The sequence below is a fragment of the Porites lutea genome, chromosome 13 (assembly GCF_958299795.1).
Source record: "Porites lutea chromosome 13, jaPorLute2.1, whole genome shotgun sequence".
Lineage (NCBI taxonomy): Eukaryota > Metazoa > Cnidaria > Anthozoa > Scleractinia > Poritidae > Porites > Porites lutea.
This window is the reverse complement of record NC_133213.1, coordinates 5,758,980-5,785,530: the sequence shown is the minus strand read 5'-3', so window position 1 is coordinate 5,785,530 and position 26,551 is coordinate 5,758,980. Positions and strand designations below refer to the sequence as shown.

General features: G+C 39.3%; 3 protein-coding genes across 4 annotated transcripts in view; 2 read left to right on the top strand and 1 right to left on the bottom strand.

Moving 5' to 3' along the window:
- The first annotated feature begins 107 nt into the window (after positions 1-107).
- On the top strand, positions 108-1,926 carry LOC140922279 (D(1)-like dopamine receptor). The gene has a single exon (XM_073372278.1). The coding sequence runs from the start codon at positions 108-110 to the stop codon at positions 1,071-1,073; it is 966 nt and encodes a 321-aa protein (XP_073228379.1). The 3' UTR covers positions 1,074-1,926.
- A 546-nt stretch (positions 1,927-2,472) lies between these two features.
- Positions 2,473-26,551, bottom strand: part of LOC140923748 (uncharacterized) — a 34,509-nt gene continuing 10,430 nt past the window's right edge. Inside the window, exons 2-17 of one of the 2 annotated variants that reach the window (XM_073373819.1) lie at positions 25,273-25,379; positions 24,157-24,241; positions 23,671-23,724; positions 23,066-23,175; positions 22,119-22,175; positions 21,991-22,043; positions 20,758-20,840; positions 12,257-12,288; positions 10,979-11,109; positions 9,545-9,627; positions 8,867-8,926; positions 7,640-7,724; positions 7,321-7,379; positions 6,351-6,418; positions 5,553-5,589; positions 2,473-5,460 (exon numbers count right to left, since the gene is read on the bottom strand). In XM_073373819.1, coding sequence (XP_073229920.1) covers positions 5,359-5,460; positions 5,553-5,589; positions 6,351-6,418; positions 7,321-7,379; positions 7,640-7,724; positions 8,867-8,926; positions 9,545-9,627; positions 10,979-11,109; positions 12,257-12,288; positions 20,758-20,840; positions 21,991-22,043; positions 22,119-22,175; positions 23,066-23,175; positions 23,671-23,724; positions 24,157-24,241; positions 25,273-25,379 — 1,206 coding nt within the window. In that variant the 3' untranslated portion in view covers positions 2,473-5,358. The remainder of the gene's footprint in view (positions 5,461-5,552; positions 5,590-6,350; positions 6,419-7,320; positions 7,380-7,639; positions 7,725-8,866; positions 8,927-9,544; positions 9,628-10,978; positions 11,110-12,256; positions 12,289-20,757; positions 20,841-21,990; positions 22,044-22,118; positions 22,176-23,065; positions 23,176-23,670; positions 23,725-24,156; positions 24,242-25,272; positions 25,380-26,551) is intronic. The other variant, XM_073373818.1, reaches the window with a different exon arrangement.
- On the top strand, positions 17,389-18,798 carry LOC140923749 (uncharacterized). The gene has a single exon (XM_073373821.1). It carries the CDS (start codon positions 17,746-17,748, stop codon positions 18,712-18,714), a length of 969 nt encoding a protein of 322 aa, XP_073229922.1. The 5' UTR covers positions 17,389-17,745; the 3' UTR covers positions 18,715-18,798.

Sequence of the window (26,551 nt, the reverse complement as noted above, 5' to 3'; positions counted from 1 at the left end):
TCGTGAATCAACCAGGAAACTTTGATTTTCAAGCAAAATATTGATGTGGCAACAAAGCCTGAGATAGACAATTTGGAAGCCAAGGGCGTACGGTCCTTAAAAAAACTATGAACTCAACATTGCCAGATGAAACTCACGTTCTACAATGCTCTTTCTTAACGTACTATGAAATGAAGAAAACCACTGCCTTAACTGCTGTGTCAGTAACAGTGACAATTTGGAACGGAGTTCTTCTTGTTGTGGCTTTGATAGCCAACGGTTTAGTATGTACAGCCATATTAATAAACAGCGACCTACGGAAGAGAACTTCTAATACACTCCTATTGTTGCTATCAATGAGCGACTTCTTTGTGGGCTTAGCGGTTCAGCCCATGTACTTCATCAGGCGCTTATTAGAGCTTCACGATCGCTACGTTTGCTGGGTGTTGGTGACCTACAGAGTTCTTTGGCATTTATCGATTGGAACATCTTTTCTCATTCTTTGCTTTATTTCGTGCGAGAGGTACATCGCATTGTTCTTCGCATTCAAATACAAGCAGATCATATCGACCCCGCGCCTTCTCTTCTTTACCGGTTTTTTCGTTATCTCCTGGACATTGTTCGTGATTTCACGATTCCTTGGTGTTGATAGTGGAAAATACTACACGGCCGCCACATCGTTCATCATCATATTTGTCACTATAATTATTTTTGTCTACTTTCGTATCTACAGGCTCGCTCTTCGGCATCATTCTCAAATACACTCACTGCATCAAAACGCCAGTACAGTAGCGAAAGAGCGCAAAGTCACGAAAACAACAGCTTATATCATCGGATCAGTTTTAATATGCTACTCCCCACTCCTGATATCGCTAGTGGCTGTCAAGTTCTTTGAAGACAAGTTGTTTCAATACTACGTTTTTCCAATAACAGACTGCATGGTTTTCTGCAATTCGTCACTGAATCCGCTGATATATTGCTGGCGGAATGCCGAATTAAGACGGTGTATCGCTAGGCTGACTGGAATAAAAGCGCGTGAGGAGATATCATGGTGCTCTGGTGGCGTTCACGAAATTCAAGAAGCTGTGTCATGAATTTTATCAAAATTTTAACAGTAGGGACTGCCGGCAAATCCCGGGGGGGTACTCAACAAATGTTTATACGGGGAGGCTCCGCCACGAGGTCCAACCCCTTACCCTTTTATATACCATTTTACACGAAAAAGGTAACCCTTTTGTATACCTTCTATTGACAAATGGCACCCCTTTCATATACCTTGTTTAGAACTTTGAATCCCTTTTAACTGCTGTAAATGCATGTCTTTTACATTGGAATCAGTGAAAAAAAATAGAACGTTGTCTCGACTTTATAAAGCCATAAAATTCATCTGTTAGCCTTTTTGGGCCCTTTCACAGACCCAAATGACAGATTTCCCTACCCTTTTATATACTTCAGCTAGTGAAATCCTTACCCTTTCATATACCTGAAGCCTGAAATAGATAGGTACCCCTTTCGGGCGGAGCCTCGCCGTATAGGCCATCATAGGGAGTACCCACCCTCCCCCCCTTCCCCGAGGCGCCAAATTGAGTGAAACATAAAAAAACGCTCAGAACGTTAAAAGAAGGTATAAACAACACAGCAATACAAAAGGAAGCACGGATGGACAAACTTCAACTAAGAAGATTAAGACGGATTGCAGTTGTGGGTTTTTGAAAACTTGGCCCAAGCCTAACAGTTTTTCAAAGTTCATTTTTGTTGTTTCAAACGTTTGATATAATGCTTGCGACACCCATTTCTTCGACAAGAAGCTGTGATTTTGTCGTTTACAAGAAGGTTCTCGCTAACGTTAAGTTCTACATGGCGCATAAGGAACTTAATCGACAACATTAAAAATGTTAATATTCTTAATAATTTATTAATACTAAATAAAAAAGACAGCTGTGTCACAACCACTTTGAGCAACATGTTTTTTTCTTTCTTTTTTAATCGTTCTTATTCGTCCCCCATAACCCTTCTCCAGTCGTCAATTTTGGCATGCGCTTGAAAAAAATTTCGGTACATGCAAACATTTGTCTACGAACGATCCTTAGCGATTTCAGGAGCCGAAACAAATTGCTTCGCAAAGAAATTTCTCCTCGGGAAAGTTACATTGGGCCTAAAGTTTTACGGGAAAAAAAATGAAACGAAAAGGAGAGGCGAAACAACAGGAAATTTAAACTTAAGATTTCCCATTCCACTTACGACTACGTCTGTCATTTTCGATTTTTTGACAAATATAGTGAGTGTAGCTTCCTGTAGGAAGAGGTGTGCCTGAAAATGCCAAGGTTAATAAAAACAAAACAAAAATATACCGTAAACTGTCGCTTTATAATCCCTAGGCTTATCTCTGTTTTTTTTTTTTTCGGGGGGGGGGGGGCGGATTTTAGACGGAGGATCTTAGGGGACTTATAACCGGAATAAAAAGAGCGCTTCTATTCGCAATGCAGATCAGAATACCTTTTGTATTTACTGGTTTTTAATTAATCCTCAAAACGCAATAATAAACTGAATTCATTTCAATACATTTAGAGGGGAGCTTATAATCGGATATTTTTTTCCTACAGGTAGAAGAGCCTACAACTGGTATTTGGGGTCTCATAATTGAGCAGTTTATACGCTAGCTATATAAAACACATACGGGGGAAAATTCGTCATGGCGGGAGGGTTCCTTGTGATGGTTGCAATAAGAACATTCACCGTTTTTCGCAACTGTTGGTTTCCAAAGAGAAGAGAAGTTGTTTGACTGGTGGACTTAGCTCAGTGGTTTTAGCGTAGGATAACAAGAGGAAAATAGCCGTGGGAGATGGGGGGGGGGGGGGAACAAACCTCCAAACCCCAATCATTATATCAAAATTAAAAATCTTATTAGTTGCTCCGTACATCTTCTATACAAACAGTGTGGAGCAAATGTTTAAGTATTTATAAATTCATCCTGGGTGGTCAATTTTTTAATAACATTTAATGGGGAAACTGCTTGTTACTTTTGAACGCCTAAAGGGTAATAGCCACAATCGACATAGTTTTTGACTTTTTTTAAAGATGTCTCCGTAGTTTCTTGGTGTTGGGGACGTGTGCGATCACCAAATGATGCATAAACAAAGATTGAAAAGACACTGAAAAATTCCCAAACCACAAAACAAAAGCGAACCAACAATAGCTTTCGAAACACAACGAAACACTCGATGTTAAAGAAAATATTTCACAACTTTTTGTTTTATATTCGGGCTAAACATAATGCATTATTGACTAGGCGTGAGGTCAAGACGGCTGGATATTGACCTCGTTACTCGACTTCGTCTCGGTCAATAAAAACGTCAAAAAAACTAAAGAGGCCAATATCCAGCCATCTTGACCGAACAAGCTTAGTCAGTAAGGGATTTATTACATGGCCAAACTAGAGCACTTTTTCTTGCGGGACCAACGCGGGATATCTTGCCCGCTCAGGTTGCCCGCTCGCAAATTCGAGAATAAAAGAAACATTGTTTCCCCAATATTCCCCGCTACAAATTACATCATATTCTCTTTCTTAGATTTTTAGACAAAATGAAACGTTGTTCTATGTTTAGATGTATCTAACATTATTAAGAGTGACTGCCAAATCTGTTAGAAGACTTAATAGGGACGTTTAGATTCGAGGACTGGGACGAGATACGAGGACGATATTTAACTTTCAGTTTTTCTCCGCGTATTTTCCAAAAAATAGAAACCTCAGAAAGCGTCACTTTACCTTTCTTCACGAGAAAAGTTGACATGGTTATTTTTATTGGGGGCGGTTAATCCCTCTCCCGATCGCAAAATGATAAAACTTCATTTAAAAGCTACGGGCAAAAGGGAAAAACATTGTTCGCCAACAATGTTGCGTACGTTTGCACAGGGCTTAACATTCGAAGACTGTCTCCATCACCAGGACATTCTCGCTAAACTCGTAGAATGACGTCGGCCATCGTGTTTTCCCGCCAAAACAGGGACCTTACGAAACCACGACGGAGACGGCGACGGCAACGGGAACGTCGAAAAGCAATAGGTTTAAAGAGAAAAACAAAAACTTTGCACGTGTCATGCTTTTTTGTACATTTCTTTGCCGTCCCTGCCACGAAGTGAAATGACCAAATTTTAAGTTTACTTGGGAATCTCTGTTTGAGCTCGGGCGGCGGTCCGTTCTCTGAAATCTTTCATCGACGTTTTCATGGACGTCGCCGTTGTCGGATGGTAAGGTCCCTAATGACGCTGGTTCACGCGCGCACTCCACAAAGTATTGAGAAAATCTCGTCCTCGTAGTTGACCTCCTCGTCTTAGACTCTTAACCCTTTAAGCCCCAATATTCACATACAAGTTCTCCAAACTGGTCTCTATACATTTCCTTAAAGAATGAGTTGAGAGAATTTGATAAAAGATCAAAGCATTTTCTCTTAGATGATGATTTTATTAATTCTCCTAACCTAATCTCTTGACAACGTATGGATATCGTTAGGAGAAAATTGATGTTGGTCAATATTGGGACTTAAAACGTTAAGGTCTCTACTCTTACTAGTTTTTTTTAGAACGGAAATGAACATCAAAGCGATGGCTTGACCGGAATCCCAGGATAGGCTCCTATTACGGCTACAAGAATACTTTAAAACCCATTTCTTTTACACAAAACTTGCAAAGGAAGTGCGCGAGTTCCTTATAGCGCATACAGCACGCGCCCACGTCCCGCACTTGCTTTATCGACTCCCCCTTGTAATGTCCTCAGCTAATGTCACAAATACCGCCGTTACAAAAACTTAGTTTCTGGTCAATTGCTGAGTTCATATAAAAATTTGGAATATATGTATTTTTCTCTTTATGAATGCTTGAGAGGCTCGACAAGCACACTTATGTAGCCCATGTAAGCACTCCTTTGCTAACCTCTATATTTGATGTAAATATTTTAAATAATCATTTTAAATAATCTAATATATTCCAGAGTATTTCATTTTGGCTACAATTCAATCTTCATAGTTTTTCTCCATAACTGAATTGAACCACGAATATTTTATTCTATTGCAGCCTGCCGCTTGAATCTTTACAACTTCAGAACGGGTAAATGATAATGGCGGTCGGCCATCGGCAACAAGGACAATGACCTTTCTTCCATGAGTCACTAAAAATCTTCCCCTTTACACCAATTTTCCACATCCCTCCAGAATACGGACGCCTCTAAGAACGTACTTGACAATTAACAAACTTTGCGAAGGCCGTGGTGTATTCTGGATATGACCAAGATTCATTGCGTCGTTCACGTGATCTTCTTTATCTTGGTCTTGCCTTGACCTTCTGTACCTTCTGCGACGTAAAGGTGGCAGTGATTATTGGGTCTTAGGCGTCACTGCTTTGCCTTAAAGGACGTGCTCTCCGTCTTTCAACAGACTTCTTGATGTGACTAATGATAACGTATGGATCAACATTAACATTGGTAGTCTGAAAATTAAATAAATCAACGCAAATTAGTGGTCATTTAAGAAGTTTGCCTGAGTGAAGTGAAAGCAGGATGAAAAAATGCATCAACTCACCCCGAACAGCTGAAGAGAATCAATATCGGCTCTCGTCCTTCAAAATAACGGGTTGACATCGGTTAATAAGTGAAAAATAGATTTTGTTGCTACTGGAAAGACAGCGCGACATAGTTGTCAGCACGGTGAATTTATAATTCAAAGGTACTGTATCGGCGACAGATTTGTTGAGACACACTGCACTACTCCCCCATTCAAAGTTAGGTATTTTGTCTTCCACAAGTAGTTTGGACGGGGGGGTACAACGTTGTTTAGAAAGGCTGGGCGAGGGGAAGCTTGCTTCAGTTTACCTTGCAAAATGACAGTCTTCAAGAGGGTTTTTTTTAAAAACTCGTTTAGAAAAGAAACGATTGGTCCAAACAGCTAAAAACTAGAGAGTTTTAGATTGGATGACGACGACGACATTTAGTTTGAAGTTTTCTCGCCTATTCTGTAAAAATAGACACCCCGGAAAGCTTCATCGTACTCTTTTTTACCACAAAAGTTAGTACGCTTATTTCCGTTGAAGGAGGTGAAGCCCTCTCCTGATCGCTAAATGATAAAATTCCTAACATTTGATAACTTGTTTTCGCCACTACGACATCTCGCCAAAACTCGTAGTAGAATTACGATGGCTATTATATTGTCTCCCCAAAATGACACTTAGTAAATGATACTTAGCATTGAGAAAATCTCGTTCTCGTTGTGGTCCTCGTCTGCGAATCTAAAGCTCTCTACTATCACTATGTCAAGTAAAATCACGAAATCCCGATACAAAACAGAACAAAGTGCCTTCAAAAACAGGTAAGCAGTTCTTACCCCTCGGCTGCTCCGCGATAAACTAGTCTTATTATAGTGGGTAAATCACTTCCATCAGGTGACGGGTTCTGAAAAAAACATACAAAAGAAATCGTGAAAAATATATTGCAGTTTAAGATTAAGGTTTGCCATTTTCAGGCAAAATTATCAAATACCATCAAGCAAGCATGGAAACGCAGGCCCCAGCAAAATGCTTTTCGTCCAAAACACTCCTTAAAGAATAACTGAAGCAATGAAGCGCATTGTTGACCGCATCCTCAGTGAAAACCTCCTGAACACACGCAAAACAAAGTCAGCAAAACAGGCGGGACCAAGGAACAGAGCAGAAGACAAAACTGAGACGTTCCTCACCGAGGTAAAGCAAAATATTCTATGGCAATAGCCCATGTTCGATATTGAAATTCTAACATGACTCCGAGACTTTCTGGTCATTTTTCTATATTTGGTTTGGTTTTCTTTGTGCTTGATTTTCTTCTGGGAATTGCGAGACAATCGAGTGGTGAACAATTTGCAATTTTGACCCTAAAGCCTCGGATTCATGTTAGAATTTTCATATATATCGAACGTGGGCTCTTATGGCCTGCGCTTGAGGGCAAGGTAGGCGTCTCCAGCATAAATCAAATCTCCTTACAAACATCACATGGTCTCAATTGGGAAATAGCAAGCTGAAAATGTCTATAGAGGCCATGATAAAACCTGTTCCCCTCCCGCTCCCGCCGGTAACATAATGTACTCTCTTTCCTTTCTATTTCCTTTCCTCCCACCAATCCTTAACGTTTTGGGGGCCGCAGTCTCCCGAGCTTCACAAGATTCTGCGATATACGTATTTCTAGGTTATGGCCTACGCTCAAGGGCAAGGTAGGAGTCTACCTCCAGCATTCAGCTGAAGTGTGACATTTTAAATTACACCATTCTGGGTTTTCAAAAAATAAAGAGTACAAAGCAAGCAGAAGAATTACTCATTACTTACAAACTTTGGAAACACCATTCCTGCACTGAGAGCGTACAACTCCATGTCGTCTCTAAATGCTGGAGACATAACAAACACATTGAATTTCTGTAATAGTGAATACTTACGAGAAATAATAATAATAAAAAAAGGTTACGAACCATTTTAGGGGCAATGGGAGATACGCAAATGGTGAATTGATGGCATTGTGGTCCGGAATGTTGCAACGACTTATTGGGCTACTGGAACAACGAGAGTAGGGGAACGACACGTGTGACACTTCGCGCCAACCCGTTCTCGAGCGGCTTACTTTTTTCTGCTTATTCTCGGCTTCACTTACCAGTTAAACAGTCGTAAAGGAGGTGAAAAAGATCTTTACATGGCCTTTTACTGATCAGCATAATCTCGTGCGATGCCGTGGGTGTCTAAGAGAAAGGAATCAAAAAATATTTTTCTTAACATCATCATGATGAACGGTTTAATGCTATTACTTCCAGAGTACTTGCATTATCCTCCCACTTTCTAGCCGAAAAACTTCACATTCGCCACTTTAGACATGAGAAGGGAACAGAAGCCTGAATGTGTCCCACAATTGTTTGAAGAATCGTTACTGGGGATGCGCCTGTCTGCTATAAGGTGATGTTAAAAGGGACGATTTGCCACGACGATTTTTAACGCGACACATCATTCTAACACTGTTCCAACATTGCTACGCTGTGTTGAGCAAAAAATCGTCGTTGAGAATCGTCCCGAGTAACATCACCTTGATCACCTTTAAAGTGATGTTACACGAGAAGATTCGAAACAAAGATTTTTAGCGCAACACAGCGTTGCAACATTGTTGCCACATTGTTATGAATAGTTACATCATTGTTCCAACACTGCAACGCTGTGTTGGGCTAAAAATGGTCTTTGCGAATCGTACCGTGTAACATCATATTTAAGGACCTTACGATCCCACAACGGCGACGTCCATGAGAACGTCCCTAAAAAATAGACTTCGCATCCTTTCACTTGTTTTCGCGATTATCCCAGGTCGCCCAGTTACTTTAAAAAAAGGGAATTTAGGTGAGAGATGAAGAGAGGGGACCGCGCCCAAGTTCAGACAGAGATGGTAGAAGTTATCGGCTTGCCGTTGCCTTTCTCAAGTAAACTTAAAATCTGGTCATTTCACGTCGTAGTTGCGCAGGGACGGCAACGAAATGTACAAAAAAGCGTGATGCACGTGCAGACTTGTTGTTTTGCTCATTAAGGTGATGTTACACGAGACGATTCGCAACGACGATTTTTAGCGCAACACAGAGTTGCAGCATTGTTGCGACATTCGGTTTCGAATGGTTACAACATTGTTCCAACATTGCAACATAGGGTAGCGCTAAAAATCGACGTTGCGAATCGTCCAGTGTAACATCACCTTAATGAGCAAAACAACAAGTCTGCACGTGCATCACGCTTTTTTGTACATTCCGTTACCGTCCCTGCACAACTACGACGTCTTTTTGACGTTAGTAAATGGGTACTTGACCAATTAGCGCGCACGCTTTGGTTATGTTATGAAATGTCTTACCAAATACGCCAAAACAGTGGCGTTGCCATAGCGCACTGCCAGACCCAAAGCACTGTAGATCTATGTAAAGAAAAATAGAAAATCCAAAGTTAGAGATTGTTTCAATAAGAAAAGAATTCTGTGTCACTCAAAGATGAAAAGATAAATTATCCTTTCGAGGTAACACTTTTGTTTAGGGCCTTTGGACAAAAGCTACAGTAGTAACAAACTAGGGTAATATTTATTACGTGAAAAAACACGGTTCTAAGTTTTGAATCTGTGGGTCAACTCTTAAGTGGATGAAAAACAGACGCTATTGTTAATGTAGTACTCTTACTGTTTATTGTCCTCTGCAAGGTGGTTCTAGCTTTGAATCTGAAATGAAATGCTTTAGTGTGGCCATTTACAAGAAAGATAGTACTGAGAGGAACTATTCTGGGGTGTTGTTTGTCATCGTGTATAACGCAGTTCTCACTTTGCAAAGTGTGGATAAGACCTAAATTGTGACCATTCACATAAAAACTGCCGAGCAGTTCTCTCTTTTGGTACTTCTTTATGTTGCAAAAGACGTTTTTAACTTTGATTCAGTATATGAGCTAAAGAACGCGACTACCCAAAGGCAGACTTTGAGGGAAGATCTTACACGATGCTACAAATTATGCTATGCAAGATCACTCGTAATGTTTTCAATTCACTTACTTTTGTTAGGGTTGAAAAGTAGTTTTCTCCATTATGATCTTCTGCGTATTTCTTAGCAGCAACATAAAGATGATTCCATTTGGCTATAAAAAAACAACAACAAGCTAATCATAAGAGACCCGACATGTTGCCCCGAAACAATGATGGAATACTGCACAGCACATCCAAACTTGCGGTCTCAGGAGTATTTGAAGCCGCGCTGAACAGCTAAGTAATATATCGAGCCTGAGTAGCAATTATCCGATATCCAGACAATGTATTTCCCCTGGCAAGGCGCGCAAGAATCGCGATAAAGGAGATGAACACACAAGAACGGCGATAAAAACGCGAGGGAGAAGGGGAGGTTAACACCTGCAACGAAGCAACTGCTTGATTCATTTTTTAAGCTCAGGACCTGTCCCTAAAAATCGTCTTTAGTAAGAACTAATTACTGTAAATGAGACATACTACTTCGTTTACATTTACAGAAACCATTATCGCACTACTTCAAAGATCAGCCGTTCTCGAATAGCAAACTGGTGCCGGACCCCAAGGGGATGAAAACATCATAAACAATTTGGTTTCCTTGTCTCCTCTCTCACTCGCGCGTACTTCGCGATCTAGCGCGAAAGAAATCGTCAACACTCTTTTCCTTTCGCGAACACCGCCATACAGGCTCAAGAATTGATATTTCTTGATATTTTATCAACTTCTCCCCGCTACTTCTGTAGGAAATGAATAGGGGCAACAAATGAGAATTCCAATTTTGATCTTAGGGTTTAAAGGGTTAAGACGACGACGACAACGAGGACAAAATTTCCTCAATACTAAGTAATGCGCGCGCGTGCACCGGCGTCATTTTGGCGGGAAAAAGGCGATATTCCTCGTCAATTTATAACGCGTTTTTCACGACTTTTGGCGAGACTGTCGTAATGGCGAAACAAGTAGAAGATAAATCATTCTCCGATCGGGAAGGAGGTAAACCTCCATCAATAAAAATAACCGTGCTAACTTTTCTGGCGCAAAAAAGTACATTGTAGTTTTTCGGGGAGTATTTTTTTTTTTTTTAAGATAAGCGAGAAGACTTAAAGTGAAATTTCGTCCTTGAGGTCGTCCTCGTCTCTAGTGTGAGGAAAAGAGCAACACCGCGGCATGAACCGCAGTTTACGGATGTACGGTTACCGGTCGTTTCGCCCCCAAGTCATTTCGCCCCGGTTACTCAGCCTCCTATTCTAGAACGAGGAATATCATATTTGAAGCGTGTTTGTTTTGGTTTATGGCTTAAAGAACGAGGAATATAACTTTCCAAGCGCGCTTGTTTTGTTTTCTGCTTATAGAAAGAGGAATATTACATTTGATGCGCGCTAAATGACTCGAAAATAGGGAGCTAAGTAACCGGGGCGAAATGACCGGTTACCGGATGTACTACCAAAGGGTAACAACAACACCACCTACCGTAATAGTGATCTCTTGCAAGGGTGACGTGAAAATGAGGGTGAACCTGACTCGCACTTGCCCTCGGTAATGTGTCCCAATAGATGTGTGGAATGGTGTATTTCTTGTCCCATGCGTGTGCCATTCGAAACCTGCAAGAAGAGTCGCATGTGCATTACTTAGAGTAGTACTGAATCACGTGGCCGTAGATAAGCTAGTAATAACCAAAGGTTAAAGAGGGCGGGCGAGATCAATCGAAGGTTTTAAAAACGATCTTGCCCCGACATCCTGCTTTGCGTAAGGTTCATGTGGTAGAAGGTCAAAACGGGCACGATCAAATTGCGTTCTATACATTCCATTCATTTACAGGGGAAATACTAACGACTCTGGCTACATAAGTGCCGGGCAAGCGTAATAGCAACTTGAAAATTGGGATTGCGGACTTTTCTGATCGCCTGCAAATTGTAATACGTCCTGTATCAGATCTAATGCCCGAAACGCCAAGCAGCTGTTGAATCCGTTTACGGTGGGAAATCACTACTATCAACTCAGTTTGTTTTATTCTCCCACTGTTAGCGATTGTTTTCCATGTGATAAAACACGTCACTGGCTTTGGAACACATGTTGGTATATTGTCTTTCAAAAGGCTTACACCAAACAAGTATATCCGACAACTATGTAACAGGGTTCGTACTCTTTTGAACTCTTCAAATTCCATGACTTTCCATGACTTTTTCCATCACCTTTTCACGTTTTCCATGACTTTGTGTTTAGCTGTCACGTTTAAAAAAGTTCAAAACATTCCTTGTTTTAGGGTATTCTTTGACCTTAAATATAGTTTAGCATACACAAACTCTGGTGTCCACAAGAATGCGTGTCGTTCGCGCTGTTTAATTACTCCACTTTATCTTACATTGTCCTTGCTGTGTCATCTGCAGTAACTAACATAACAAACAAACATAAAATTTCCATGACTTTCAAGGACCGACAACAAATTTCCATGACTTTCCGAGCCTGGAAAATGAAATTCTTGAATTCCACGACTTTCCAGGTTTTCAATGACCTGTACGAACCCTGCTGTAATCGGTAAGCTGGCAATTGCTTTCTTACATGAGGTTAAATTGGATCCTGGAAGCACTAGAAATTACCCTGGGGGCCAGGGTTTTTTTCTTTTTCCTATCTAATTCCTGATAGTTTGCACAAACCGTAGGCAGGGCTGACCTTATCCTAGGTATTTCCTGAGAACAGATCTCTGGAGCCAAGGTAACTCGAAATATGCCTGTGATTGAAGTCACTTACCACTTCTGAGCCGTTTCCATGCCATCTAACAACTGAAAAACAAAAACAAAAAAAGAAAGAATACATATTGGAACTTTGTACTTCCCTGCTTTGAAAGTAACAGTAGATCTCTTACTTGTGTTAAAATTTGCGCCAATTATAGTTGCATTGTTGCATTGCGATTCCTTTGGCTTTGGATTACCACATTGGCTAACCATATTACCTATCATTTTCCTAACCAATCAAAGCGCGTTTCGTTCGAGAGAATTCTTAGGCCTTACGCACTACTTGTTTACGGTTAGTTTGCGGTTTAGTAGCTAATTAACAATTATTCTTCTAGCCCGAATAGGCTCTGAGTCAATAGCCCATGAGGCCTTCTCTTGACTCAGAAGCCATGACGGCCAGATGAATAATTGTTTTACTAAAATCCAACTAGTTAGTAAAAATATCGTGAATAAAAAAATTTTAGCTAGTTAAAGCTAGACTTTAATCCTTTTTTGCCGCCAAAAAGCCCGCGCTTTTCGCTACTGGTGGGCTATAACATATAGCCTAGTAGTAGCTCAACCAATCAGAACGTAGCATTGATGATAGACCACTAGCTGGATTTTACTAATCTGTGAAAATGGCAAAGAGACGACCACGGACAACCGGGCTATGTAGCAGCTGTTCGGAAGAGAAGTCACCAATGGTGCCTAACCCTGACCGCTAACAATACTGAAACAATTGAAAGAATGACATGTCATTGTTTTCTACGACCAATCAGGAGAGACCTTACGAGCAGTTCCACAACCTAGCGAACCTGCTGCTTTCGAGATTTTTCTTGTCCAAGGAAGGGGTCAGGGTTATTGCGGGTCGCTATTGCCATTTTGAGTTATTTCTGAGACTGGGCAGAGTTGTGTCAAATTGCACAATAAACCTATTTTCAGGAGACCCAATAGCGTCATCTATTAACAATTTTCTCATGGACCATAATGAACCAACCTTATTTAGCCCCACCACCCCCCCCCCCAAAAAAAAAATGCATAACCATCGTTTCCAATTTCACCTGGGTATTAAATAGAAGACAATGGTTATGCAAAATTTGGGGGGTTGACAAGGTGTATTACGGTCTATGTGAAAATGGTGAATTGACTATACAGTACATTCTACCGTGGCACCCAACGACTGAGCTACGACTGTTTTCTGTAAAATACCGTAAAATTCCGAAAATAAGCCCCTCCATGTATAAGCCCCTCCAAATATAAGCCCCCCAAAGTCGTAACGCAAAAACCCCTCAGTTAAATCGCCCCTCCAGATATAAGCCCCCCGGGGGCTTGTACTTGGAAATTGCCCTCAAATACAAAGTAAAACAAAGTAAAAACAGTAAATTTCCTTCCAAATATAAGGCTAGCCCAATCAATTTTGAAACGCAAATTTCCCTCCATAGATACGCCGCTCCGAATATAAGCCCCTCCAAAAATAATCCCCTCAAAAAGGGCTTTTGAAAAATATAAGCCCCGGGGCTTATTTTCAGAATTTTACGGTATCTGTTCGGAGAAGCAAATATTGCGTAGAATTTTCTTTGCTTGAGGACGGCTAAAAATTTCTAGATGAACGTTCCATTCACGTACAATTTTCGAAGCTAATCTCATAAATTCCCTACGATTTTCTGAAGTCTAATTTTTAATATTTCACTACCCAGGTTACTCTGTTTTTTTCCTAGAAAAAGGAAACCTACAATTTTCGGATTCTAAAATGAGATGAAGAGATTAATCAGAAAAATTCTGGCTTTCGTAGAACGTTAAATTGCAGCTAAAATTTTTGGAAAAATAATACTGAGGCCCTTGTAATTTCGAAAGGACTTAAGTTCCGCTAGGATGACCGAACAGAAAAACATTTTGTAGAACCGTTTAGAATGCATTTCTAGAGATCTAAAAGTACTCTGGATAGCCTGAAAAGTGTTTTCAACGTATTTTGAATAAAACCGTCGTTGGGTGCCCCTGATTCTACTTGCTTTAAAAGACAAATCGCGCATTCTGATTGGCCAACGTACTCGCTGAAGCTGTCCTGTTTTTATTTATTCCAAGAAGCTATAAAAAATTTAAGCTTTAGCAGCCTAAGTAGAAATTTAATCGTCTTGGCTAGAGTCCTTAGATAAAACAAATTACACCTAAAACCTTTCCTATTGTTTGGAAATTTAGGCAGCATTAGTTTTTAATAACCACGCACACGTCAATAAAAATGGCAGAAAATGCAAAGCAATAACTTCAATTTTCACACAAAATTAAGATTTAATTTCGATAGGACAATGTGGTAAATTAGTTTCTTGACAAAAACGATTTTACTCACAAAAAACGCCACAAATGATGTTTAATTCTGAAAAGCACGCCGTCATACGTAAATAAGCGGTAAACATTTCGCGCACACAGAGAACATTTTTGCTAAGAAGTTTAAGTTACTAAGGAGATGAAAAGATCGGTAAAAAGTGATACAGTCGGGCAATATTTTACCGAATTCTCACTAAGATAGGAGAACCCTGAACAAACAAAGGACTGATAGGTTCGCGGGAAAGTGGGTAATTGTCACCTTTTATTTGACTTTTAGTAAAACTACCGTAAAATGCTTATAAAACAGCGCCCCTAGAAACAAAGACAACTTCAAATTTTTCGCGTCTATCTTTTTTCTTTCTTTTTTTTTAATTATATCTTTTTAAATGTTCTTCAAACCTCTAGCACTTATACATAGAAGTGACGACTGGCAACGTTTATTGAAAAAACAAATTGCGATTTTTTTGCAACCGCAAAATGAAAGAGTCGCTAAATTGAAAGAAAAAATAAACCGTAAGTGACTCTTTATGAAGAGCTAAAGAAATTCTTCAAAAAAAAAATTGCGAGTCGCGTCTATAACCGCGAAATTAAAGAGTCGCGGAAGATTCTATTAACGAGGAACCGCCACATGCGGGAAAGTCCATCCCTTCATTTTTTTTTTTTTTTTAATTGCCCTTGGGTTTTTAACATTGCTTCAAATGATCAACTTCCTAGCGCAGTATAGAAGATAAAAATAAAGAAGGGCCAACATCCTACAACAATTCCATCGACGAATTCTGATCGAAGTGGCATTGTAGGTTATTATTCAGAGTTTGTATGAAGTAATTGCAGGTCACACTGACTTTGTAATTCAAGGATTTATTTTTGCGGCGAAAAGCGGTGAAGGGATTTTCAAAGAGTAACAAAGTAGTGACAAAAAGTCTTATTTTTTATTTATTTCATTATTTATTATTAGTAGTATTTTCCTTTGTGAATTACATAGAAAAACCCCGATTAAAAAGAGTTTTAAAAAACATATCGTGGTCATCCTGAAGGATGTCTAGCGCTTAATGTATACATGTTCTAATACAAAACTGACTGGAAATTAGTTCCTCTCATGATAGAAACTTCTCTAGGGAAAATTATAATTAATTTTGCCCGTCATTCATAATGCATGGCCAACTTGGCAATGAGTGACAGTTTCCAGTGGCGAGTAACTAATAAGAGGCATGTATTTTTTCTAAATGGTTTTTGTAGGAGAGAATGTAAAACATTAAAGGAGTTAGGCTATAAACGGGAAAGCAATTACCTGTGAAAAGAGGTATTAGGTAACTTTTTAGAAAACAACCCGTCCGTGAGCTCAAAGTAATTTTATCATAACGAGCCTGTAAGGCATTATCTTTGAACTGGTGAAAACCTTAAAAGAATAATGTCGGAAAAGGATTATAAACCACAGTGAGAAAGTTTAGACAGGTGTGGTTAAAAACTGGGCAAAATTACAACAGATAAGAATGAAAACCCAAAAACAAATTGAATTTCCTGAATTTCACAGAGAGTAGCCCTTTGACGATGTTCAAACAAATTAAGAGTGAAAATTACCTTTAAAATATTCTTTGGAGTCAAACGTCGAATAATCTATTGTAGGTTTTTACCTAACAAGCTTACGGAAATGCTTGCGGCGACTACTCTAATGAAAGCTACTGGACAGTATATTATTTTTTGGTCGAATCAGTGTCCTGCAAAGTAGTAGAAACATCGGAGTCTCTAGGCGAAATTTTTATGTGCGATTATTCAAATGACAACTACTGAGCAGTACTTTCGGTTGCTACAGTTTGCTACACCGTGCATGCTCCTAGCTTCTGAGTCTGAATAAAAACTTGACGAGTCTCCATTCAAATAAAATCATCTGGGGCACTCTACTGTGATGCTGCTTCGAGTCTGTGGGTGAAATCATTAAGTGTGACCATTCAAATGAAATTTACTGAGCGTAACCTTCCTGCGCTAATGTCTTTGATGCTATACAAGGTTAGACTCTCTATACGAAATCCTTCAGTGGGACGGTTCAAATGAAAGCTATGGGGTGGTAGTTTCTGGTGGCACTGTTTGCGATGCTATTACAAAATGGTTCTACTCTTTACGTCTCAAGAATTAGCCTTATAAACAAAAGTCACTAAGTAGAACTTTTCGACCTCTCTTCTCTGTTTTTTTTTTCTTGGCTTTTGAACCCGTGAGTGACATGACATCTGTATCAATGAAATCGTGATTTTTATTTGAACTAAGTTATTATTATTGGCCAAGATACAAATGCCCTTCTCAATAAATCAACGTGGTGTGATCACACAAATATATGTTGGGCAGGTCGTTTTTTTCAATTTAGTGGCTTACATTATTAGGTTAGAATAAAAGATAGCTACGCGCACCACAATGCAAATAATTCACCGCACGACATTGTATCCCATGCAAATTATTTAACAGGTGCGCGCATACAAAGAAAGCCGAACCTATGTAACGAATCGAGGACAATGACAATTGAAAAAGAGTTGAAATGAGATATTCTACTTAAGAGGGCGACTTTTAACGAGACGTGGAGGAAGACCAGTTTTAGCGGAGAGCAAAGGGGAGTTAACTAAGGGACAATTTTGGCAACATTAAACAAAAACACAAGCTGAAACTAAGGAACGCGTCGGGTTTGTTCACCGATTTACAGTGAAAAGGTGATCGAGTTTCGTTGGGTATTGTACAAGTGGGATTTAAGGGCGTCGCTTGCGTTTGACGTTCGTTTTACTACCAAGATCTGTCTTGATCCAAAGTGGCGTACATTGCCTGTTAGAGGGTTCGTAATAAAATAACTGAGACGCTGAAGTTGAATTCACTTGCAGAGAAAGAAAGTGATTTAATGTAAATATGACCCTGATTTGGTTGTAAAGAAAAGAGAGTAACAGAAGCGACGGAGATTCAATCATTCGACTTGATTGGTGGGCGTGCGATAAAATCAGTCAAATCAGTGGTGCACTGGCAAACCGGATAGCCGCTACTTTGACAGATCAGCTAAACAAAACTGCCACTCACACTGAAGGTACGTTTTCGGGGTTTAAGGCAACAAGAAGAACAAAAGCTCACATCAGTCGTAAAGGGTGTGCGCTTACAAACCAGTTCAAGGGACTGATCACATAGCACTTAAGTAAGACAATATCGAAGAACAGTTCAGTAATTACAGAGACAAAGATGAATATAACGACTAATTCAACTGATACGGGACAGGCAGGTCTCGAAACAGCGTTTTTAATCTCGGGAATATTTCTATCTGTGGTATGCCCGCTAACAGTGCTAGCCAACAGTCTCCTCATAATAGCAATATACAGGGACCCGTTGAAAACGTTCCGCACACCAGCGTCCTGCTTTCTCGTCGGTTTGGCCATCACTGATTTGGTGACCGGTCTTGTTCCTGAGCCTATGGTAACCACCTGTTATTTCATGTATTATAACCAACACCCTAAGGTCGCCCAGTGCACCAAAATATTTGAAATTGCAGGCATTGTCGCTGCTATTACCACCAATGCGTCTTATTTCATCGTCCTGGCGTTCACCACCACCCAGTATGTTGCTGTTGCGTTTCCACTCAAGTTCAATCGACTAATAAGTGTTCGTAAAACCATGGCCTGTGTCGCGATTATGCTGCTGTATGCTACACTATTTGAGCTGACAAGATTTATGGGCGTCCCTCAAGAGGTCGTAGAAAAAATAGACCTGCATTTGCATTCAACATTCTCGCTGCTCTTAACTATAATCATTTATCTGCTGCTTCAGAAGGCTTTCTATTCGCAAATGGCGGAACGCTCTGCCACGTTGAGTACTACAAACACGCAGAGCATGCAGTTGTCAGAAGAGCGGCTAGACGCAATTCCAAAAGAACAAGATCAGAAAAGACGTCGGCCGGCAGTGGAGAAAAATTTTGTCCGCCTCAATCTTCTTCTTATTATGATTCTACTCGTATGTTCGCAGCCAAGTGCCATGCTGTGGTACGTTTATCTCTACGGGGGAGAAGCCATCAAGAAAAGCCAAACGCTGTTTTACATCCGAGTCACAGTTGAGAACACGCTGTACTTGAAGTTCCTTCTCGATCCGTTTGTGTTCGCCTGGAGGCTGCCAAAGTACCGCAAGGCTCTAAAAAGAGCATTTTACCGAGATGGGTAGAGGAATAGAAGAAGATACTGGGACAACTAGGGCAGAGGGTGTGGTGCCCCCGCCCCCTCGATCTCCAATAAAATCGAAAACAAAAACAAAACAAACACCTCTTCTAGCCCCACTCGCTGAATGCGCTCATCAGACCGGTGGATTATTATTTTTATTACTATTTTAAGTGGCAGTTTTTCGAGAACTCTCCCACGTTTTTGAGCAAAAGACGTTAAAATTATTCACGCGTACGCTCGCTGATGCATAAAAATGGCCTTCGAACAACAGGAAAAGTCGTAAGGCGCGAACAAGCTCTTGACTAACAAGTTTGAATATATTTTCTTTTCTTTTTGTTTTCTATAACATTAACTTGCATTAACCATTCTCAAATGGCCGACGTTCTGAAGTTTGACAACAATTCTTGCCTAGAATACACCCTTCGCTAAACCTTTGGACAGTTCTCATATACTATAGTAGAATAACATTTTCAACAAAGCTTAGATGCTTTACGCGGATTATAAATGTTTAAAACACTTCGGTTGTATTTTCAAATGACAATATATTCAGTATATAAAAGCTTCGAAAATTAAATTGCTACCGACGGATAATCGAATGCAAGATTTTACGTAGTTCAATGGAATTTAATGACAGCGTGATAGCCAAAAAGGGTGGAAACGATGCGTCATAAAACCTGTGCTCACAAACTGTTCACAAGTTTGTGCTCCGCATAAAATTCCTGGGTCCGCCCAAGAAACGGTATCTGGTTTTAAGGATAAATAGAGCTGGTTTAAGGAGGCTACGGCTTAATAAAACATTTCCTAATTTGTGGCTTGTCAAAGTAGCACAAGAGAATCTGAATTGAGCACTTTATCAAGATAAGTAGGAGGAACTGGAACTCGAAATAAGTACAAATAAATGGCCTATGCCTTGGTAAAACACGTCGTAATTTGTGGTTTTTAAAAGTACCACAAGGCTCTGAATATAGAACTTAACGACAACAACGATGACATCAAAAAACAATTGGTTTTGTCAGCAAAACAACAGCTCTGCACGTGCATCACGCTTTTTAGTACATTTCTTTGACGTCCACTCCACTGAATCAAGAACTTCTTTTTAGATGAGTAGAAAGAGAAAACAGAGCTCGATCAGCGTTATGTAGAAATAGGTAAAATAAAAAGGTTATGCTTTTGTATAATACATGTAGTTCCTCATGGTACGCTGCCTAAAGAACCGCATCCTACCGAACCTGTAGCACAATTTCCAACAGATGAGGACTTGCTCCTCTGAAGAGAGCTCGTTGGGGAGCTTTAGCATCGATGACGGCAGCGGAAACGTCACTTTTAAACATGAATTTGAGTTTTGTCAAACTTAATCGCGTTAACTCCAATTCGCTGAAAATGTCAAACGTAGGAGAATTTCCCTGGATATGATTTATTGGGGACCGTACTCATGTTGAGAAAGAGAGAGAAAAATTCATCGTCGCTTGTTTTGGTTCTTCTAAAAACGTGAATTCAGGCACTTCTACGTCGTAGTCGTGCAGTGACGACAAAGAAATGTACAAAAAAGTGTTACCGTATTTATTCGATTAAACGCCGCCCTCGAACAAACGCCGCAGATGGAAGCAAAATTACCAATAAACGCCACCCTCGAATAAACGCCGCACCTAATCAGAAGAATGCGGCGTCTATTAGAGGATACGGTACAACTTGGTAATTTACACCATCCAAACATTTACGATTCTATCTCAGCAAAATAAGAGAGACATTGGAACCTTTAAATTACATAATTACAAACGATTTACAATGACTATTGTCAGTGATTATAAAAAAAATTGATTTCGAAATAAACGCTGCCCTTGAATAAACGCTGCATTGGAAACGCTAAAAATTTAATAAACGCCGCGGCGTTTAATCGAATAAATACGGTATGCGCGTACGAAGTTGTTGTTTTGCTTAATCAACCTTTTACTTTTTTGACGTTCTTGTTGCCGTCGCCGTCGTCGTTGCTTACGCTTCCTATTGTTGAGAAAAGAAAGAAGAGAACACGTATAGCATTCACATGTACCTCGTGTTCCTTGATGTCAAGGGGGTTGTGGTGTTTCCAAAGGACAAGGCTGTGAAACTTCTCTACTTTAAATGTGTTCGATACTAAAGCAGCAAACAAATGTGAAAAAAAAATAATAACGAAATGAGTATAGCAAATAAACCTTCCTCGCTTATTGGATACTTTCTGGATCATGAAAATTACAAAAGAAAAGAGCAAGTTAATGTAGGGGGAAATGTATGGTCGTTAACGTCCATCGAAATAATCGGGGTGGTAACCGGTCAATTCGCCCGAAAGTCATCTTGCCCGAAGTTATATCGCCAGAAACCAGAGTCACGTCGCCCGAAATTTTAATTAAGAGTGTATGCAATATATCTCGTTCTTTAAGCGATAATGAGACAAAGCAAGCGGGATAATTGTGTAGTAAAGTCTCGTTCTTTAAGCAATGACGCTATGGTAAGACGGAACAAGCGGGATGAATGTGTATCATAACCCGTTCTTTATGCGATGAAGAGACGAAACAGGCGAGATGAATGTGTAATATATCTCGTTCTTTTAGCCTTGACGAAACGAAACAAGCACGTCAAATGAGTAATATATCTTATTCTTAAAGATTTGATGAAACGAAACAAGTGCGATTAAGTTGTTAATCGGGCGACTTGACCGTAAACCATCGGGGTCGATTACACTGACTTAACACGAAGTCTTAACTTGTGCTCCATTCACACCAACTAAATATGTTTAATTAAACCAGGTTTTAAAAAATGAAAAACAGACACGAAAAACAGGAACACAGGTTTTTATACACGATTCAAATAAAATTCAAACTGTTTTGTAATTTGCACTAAATTTGTTGCAATCAACTTAAGTCAGAAAGCAGCGTTTATGAAAGAAAAATTTTAATCCGTGTTTAACTAAACAGCTTAAACGTGTTCAAGCTTTGGTGTGAATGGGGCTTTAGTCTGCGACGACTGAGACCTCAGATCTCTTTCTGACTGAGCCATTTTAAGAAGAAAAACTTAATGCTTTTTTAGTCAACACTACATGCTTTCTTGAATATGTTCACAGGGAATGGTAAGCAGCGTTTTGATATTAGCGTTGGCAAAATTATTAACAAAATAGGATTTGAAATGACGCAGGTTTGTTAAACATTGGCCAGACTCCGTTTTAAGAACCAGTAATAACGGTCTCTAATGACCTCTTTTCAAGCCTTATAAGAAGCCAAGCCATTTGAAAGGGGAATCAATGACTTACCCGAAACTGTATACTGTGATTCCACTCTACCGAAAGGATCTTGTGCAGTGTTGCTACAAAAAAGCAAAGCCATTCAATTCATCACACCCAAACGAATAAACTACACAGGTTGAAACAACTTTACTTACGTTTTATATTGACAAAAATCGCAGTCATTTATAGTGGCCTGCACAATTTCTGCGACACTGAAAAGAAAAATGGACAGATGGCTTAGGTGTGTAGACTGGGTGTCCTCCATTATACTGGTCAGACAGAAACTAGCGAGACGCACTAACCAAAACGACTAACGAAGTTTAGGTTTATTCCAACAGAACGAACTGGCATCAGGAAATATTGAAAACAGAAATTAAGGTAAGTTTGTTCCAGCTTTTCATTTACCAGTCAGACAACCCATTTACGTTTTGACTAAAATGTTAGGAATTTAGTAACCAGTCTAACCAATCACTGCTTTCTCAACTCAAGAATTATGCAAAGATCACACCCTTGAACGAATTCAGCTTCTCTTTAAGTGAGATCGATGGTCCCTGATTCAGCCTACATTGTAGTATTTCTAGTTACTCGTTGGATTTAAACCAATCAGAAACGGAGAAATATTTTGCATGAAAAAAACTAACTCTTCCTCATTCAATCTACAGGTTTATGAAACGAAAGGTGACCTACCAACTGTCTCTGTGTTTCGATATTTGACCTATTATATTTTTAACGTAACTAGAACATAATTCTCAAATCTGATTGGCTATCAACTGTCCTCATTTCAGCACTGTTAGGGCAGTGTAATAAGACAGTACGCATCATGCCTGTAATTGGCATGTCCACGTCATCACATGTGCACGCTTAAATGGCTTTTTTTTTTCACTGCTAGCAAAAAAATCATAGGAATTTCTTGTGTTTTCAGTTTAAAAAAGCTTACATTTTGTAAAATATTACAGCTTTGATTAATTGGCAACAGAACTTCATGACATCCAATTCGGTCTGTGTGGTTGTCCAATTTTGTCAATCACTTGTATGATTACTGACCAAATTTATTTATTTCAAATAAGAAACCAGAAGTGAACCAGAAAGCTAAAATACTAACTATTTCTTTGTGTCTGCCGTTGCTCCCCCTCCAGCTCCAGGTCGCTTTGCTCGAAGAGGATTAAAAACAGTTGATTCTTGAGTGTATAAGTTGTCTACAGATGTGATAAGCTAAAAAATAAAAACACAGAAAAGCAGTGTTAAATCAGTTTGGGCAAATAAGGCAAAGATGACCGAATTAACCAACCACCAATCAGATCTATACAAAATCAATACCTAAAAAGAGGACCTGTGGGGAGGGGGGAGGGGAGAGAATTGCACATGACAATGAGGAAGATTCCCATTGTCTCCCTTGGGGATAGAAATTGTAGATTTTGGTTTCACTGAGGATGTTGGAACGGAAAACCCATATATATACATGTATTTACCCAAAAAGGTATTGCTTGGGGTTGTGTGTAAAGAAGTGCCTACATTTTTGTAAATAAAAATAATAAAATTAATGTAATTGCCATATGTACTGTGATGGAGTATGGTCTCCCAGGGGGATCACACATAATGTAAAGTAAAGGCATTACTGCACTGACATCATTTTCAGAAAACATGACTGGGTTATTGGTAGCATTAGCAGCATGTACATGTGCACATAAAGCTGTTTTTAGACTGTACCTGTAAACTTGCTTCTTCTAACAGCTTTTTCTTGCCACCAAGCCATTTAAGAACCTGTAAAAATCAATGCAAACTCATCAGGAAAGACTTACAACTTCAGTAACTACATGTGGTCAAATTCACACCAATGCAGTACATTTATGCCACACATATACACCACAGGCAGGCCATAATATTACAATAAAAGTGGCAAAGTGTATGATGACAAAAAAGTTATTTTCATCCTTCCATTAAAGTAAAAGAGTCATGTTGTCAGTTAGTTTTGCTCCCTGCAAAATTAATTCTCAGTTTCAGTGAAATCTCGCTTTTCACTACTTTAACAGTATTTCCACATGATACCACATGTATTTGTGTCCCAGTTTCTTTCAAAATGAAATCAGAGATTCTTTAACATTTGAAGTTCTGCATAACCTGGGGAAGATTTAAATTTTTGTGTTGTTTAAAAATACAAATTCATGGAACTAAAACAGTTGAGCTAAATCCTACCTTGGGGGCAAATGTTTCAGGTATTACAACTGGAGCACTTCGACTTCTTACAATATAAATATCACTAAATTTCATATATAAATCCCTAAAAGAGAGAACAAACTAACATAAAAAACTTTTATAGGAATATTTAAGGTGGCAAAGAGTGCACTCTATTCACTCAAAATGTCTGAAAATTTTAGTTCAGTCTAATCAAATGGATTCAATTTTGGTTCAACCGTAAAAGCTTTAGGTAGTTGTCTCGTTGAAAAAGGAAAAGCGGTATTAAGTTATCACCCCATGAAAGGGAATAAGGATTCCAGAATCCAAGAAATTTTTGATTGCGGAATCTAGAATGTAGGAACATTTTGCTCGTGGAATTCAAAATCCTAGGCTTTGGAATCTGGAATACAGCTCAAAGAATCTGGAATCCCATTAACGATTTGAATCTGGGATCTAAGTCTAAGTCTGGAATCCAGTATGTCTAGAATCCAAAATCCACGAGGAGGAATCCAGAATACGGACTGTCAGATTCTCTTACATGGAGTGAATTTTAATATTACAGTTAAACCTGTATATAACGGCTCTGTATTAAGCAGCCACCCTCTAGAAAGCGACCAGTTTTCAAAGTCCCAATTTTTCACTCATACAAACCCTGTATTAATTTTTGTTACCTGAATAAAGCGGCCACCATCAAACGGAAACTAAGCCATACAAGTACATGTATGTCATTTTGTGCTACTTTTAATTAGCAACATTTACGTTATAAAACTTCTCATTCTAGTACGAAATTTCATACTGGCATATATCATGTAAACAAAAAATGAACTTTGTTCCAGATTGAAAACTCCAAACCATGTAGTCCAGAGCGAGTGGTGCATGCGTATCTGATCTCGTGCAAAAACCACACAAGCAAGAAAGCCTTAGGCTGAGCCATTTGATTTTATAATGTGAGAACAGTAAGAACCTCACTCTGGAACTAAACTCATTCCAGAAGGAAAGTTATTCCTGTATCATGTGAAAAGCCCCTTACCCTTACTGACTGAATGCCTGCAGTATGCTGATAAAGACCTGCAGTACACAGTAGAAATGCCAGGATCAATAATAAATCGAACTCCAAGTTACATAGTTACCTACCTACAATTTGTACCAAGAGAGTTTTTCCATGTATCTACAACTGAATTAATATTTTCTATCCCTGTATTCAGTGTTGATGTTTCCAGGCAGTTATTGTTGAACCACAACTGTTTAAAGAAATTGAAATATAACAGCAAGATATCAACAACTAAATTTTCTACTTGCATGTACATGTACATACATATGCGGTGTACCTAATTAGGCGGTATTCCATAAAAATATATATCAAAAAGTGACAAATGTTTTGAAAACATACATTTCACGTGTATGACCCTTCTTCAGTGTGAAGAAAACTGGTCATTTGTAAACAGTTTTCCTCATGCTCAAGAAGGGTCATACACCCCAAATGTCTGTTTTTTAAAAACATTCAACATTTTTTGGTATTTTTTATGGAATATCCCCTCATCAGCTATATGGCATTGCTGTCAACTCTCCCGGATAATCCAGAATCTCCAGACAATCTGGAGACTCCAGATTTTTGACCACATCTCCAAAGTCTCCAGATCAGAGAATAACAATCTTGTGGATAATCGTCAAAGTGACTGGACCTTAAAGCATCGCACCAAAGAAAATTTCAAAAGGTTACTGTCAATTTAGTCCACGGAAAATCACAGTGGTTCTAAATGTTGGGTTCCTTAAAACTATTTAAAAACAAGTTTTGTTTGATTTCTTCCTTGACCAACCAAATTTAATGCTTATCTATTGTTCTAGCTCACTTGCATTGCATTCAAGACAAGTAGAAATGTGATGTTTTATGCGGGGGAAGTGTAATTTATTACACAAATCGCTACGTACTAACAGCATAAAGACAAAGACATCATTTCTATGGAAGCCAAATATCATGCCACACAGTAAATATTTACACTGAGAATTTCAGAGATAAAGGGGTAAAATTTCTAAAGAGTGAGAGAAAAGATGAAGGATGCCAAACACTTTCCAGAGGCACAATAATATTGAGCAGTTGTCCTTTCCTTTCCAGGTTGCACAAAAATAAAAAACAGAGCTGTAAACTTGATTTGTGGCTCTCAGCAACTAGCCCGAGTAATAAAATAATGATCAGTCCTTTACCAAGCTGTACTCAGGATGGGCTATAATAATTTTCTATTGGCACAGCTGTCTGTAAAAAGTTTTATGAAGAAAGACAGCTGATCACTTGTGTGCCTTCCAAGGCTGAAGGATTGTTGCCATGTTGTGAATTTCTAGAACACCATACTCGGGACCGTAAATTTCCAAACGTTTCTGTTTGTTCCTTTTTGGGGGTCCATCAAGGTTGATTCAC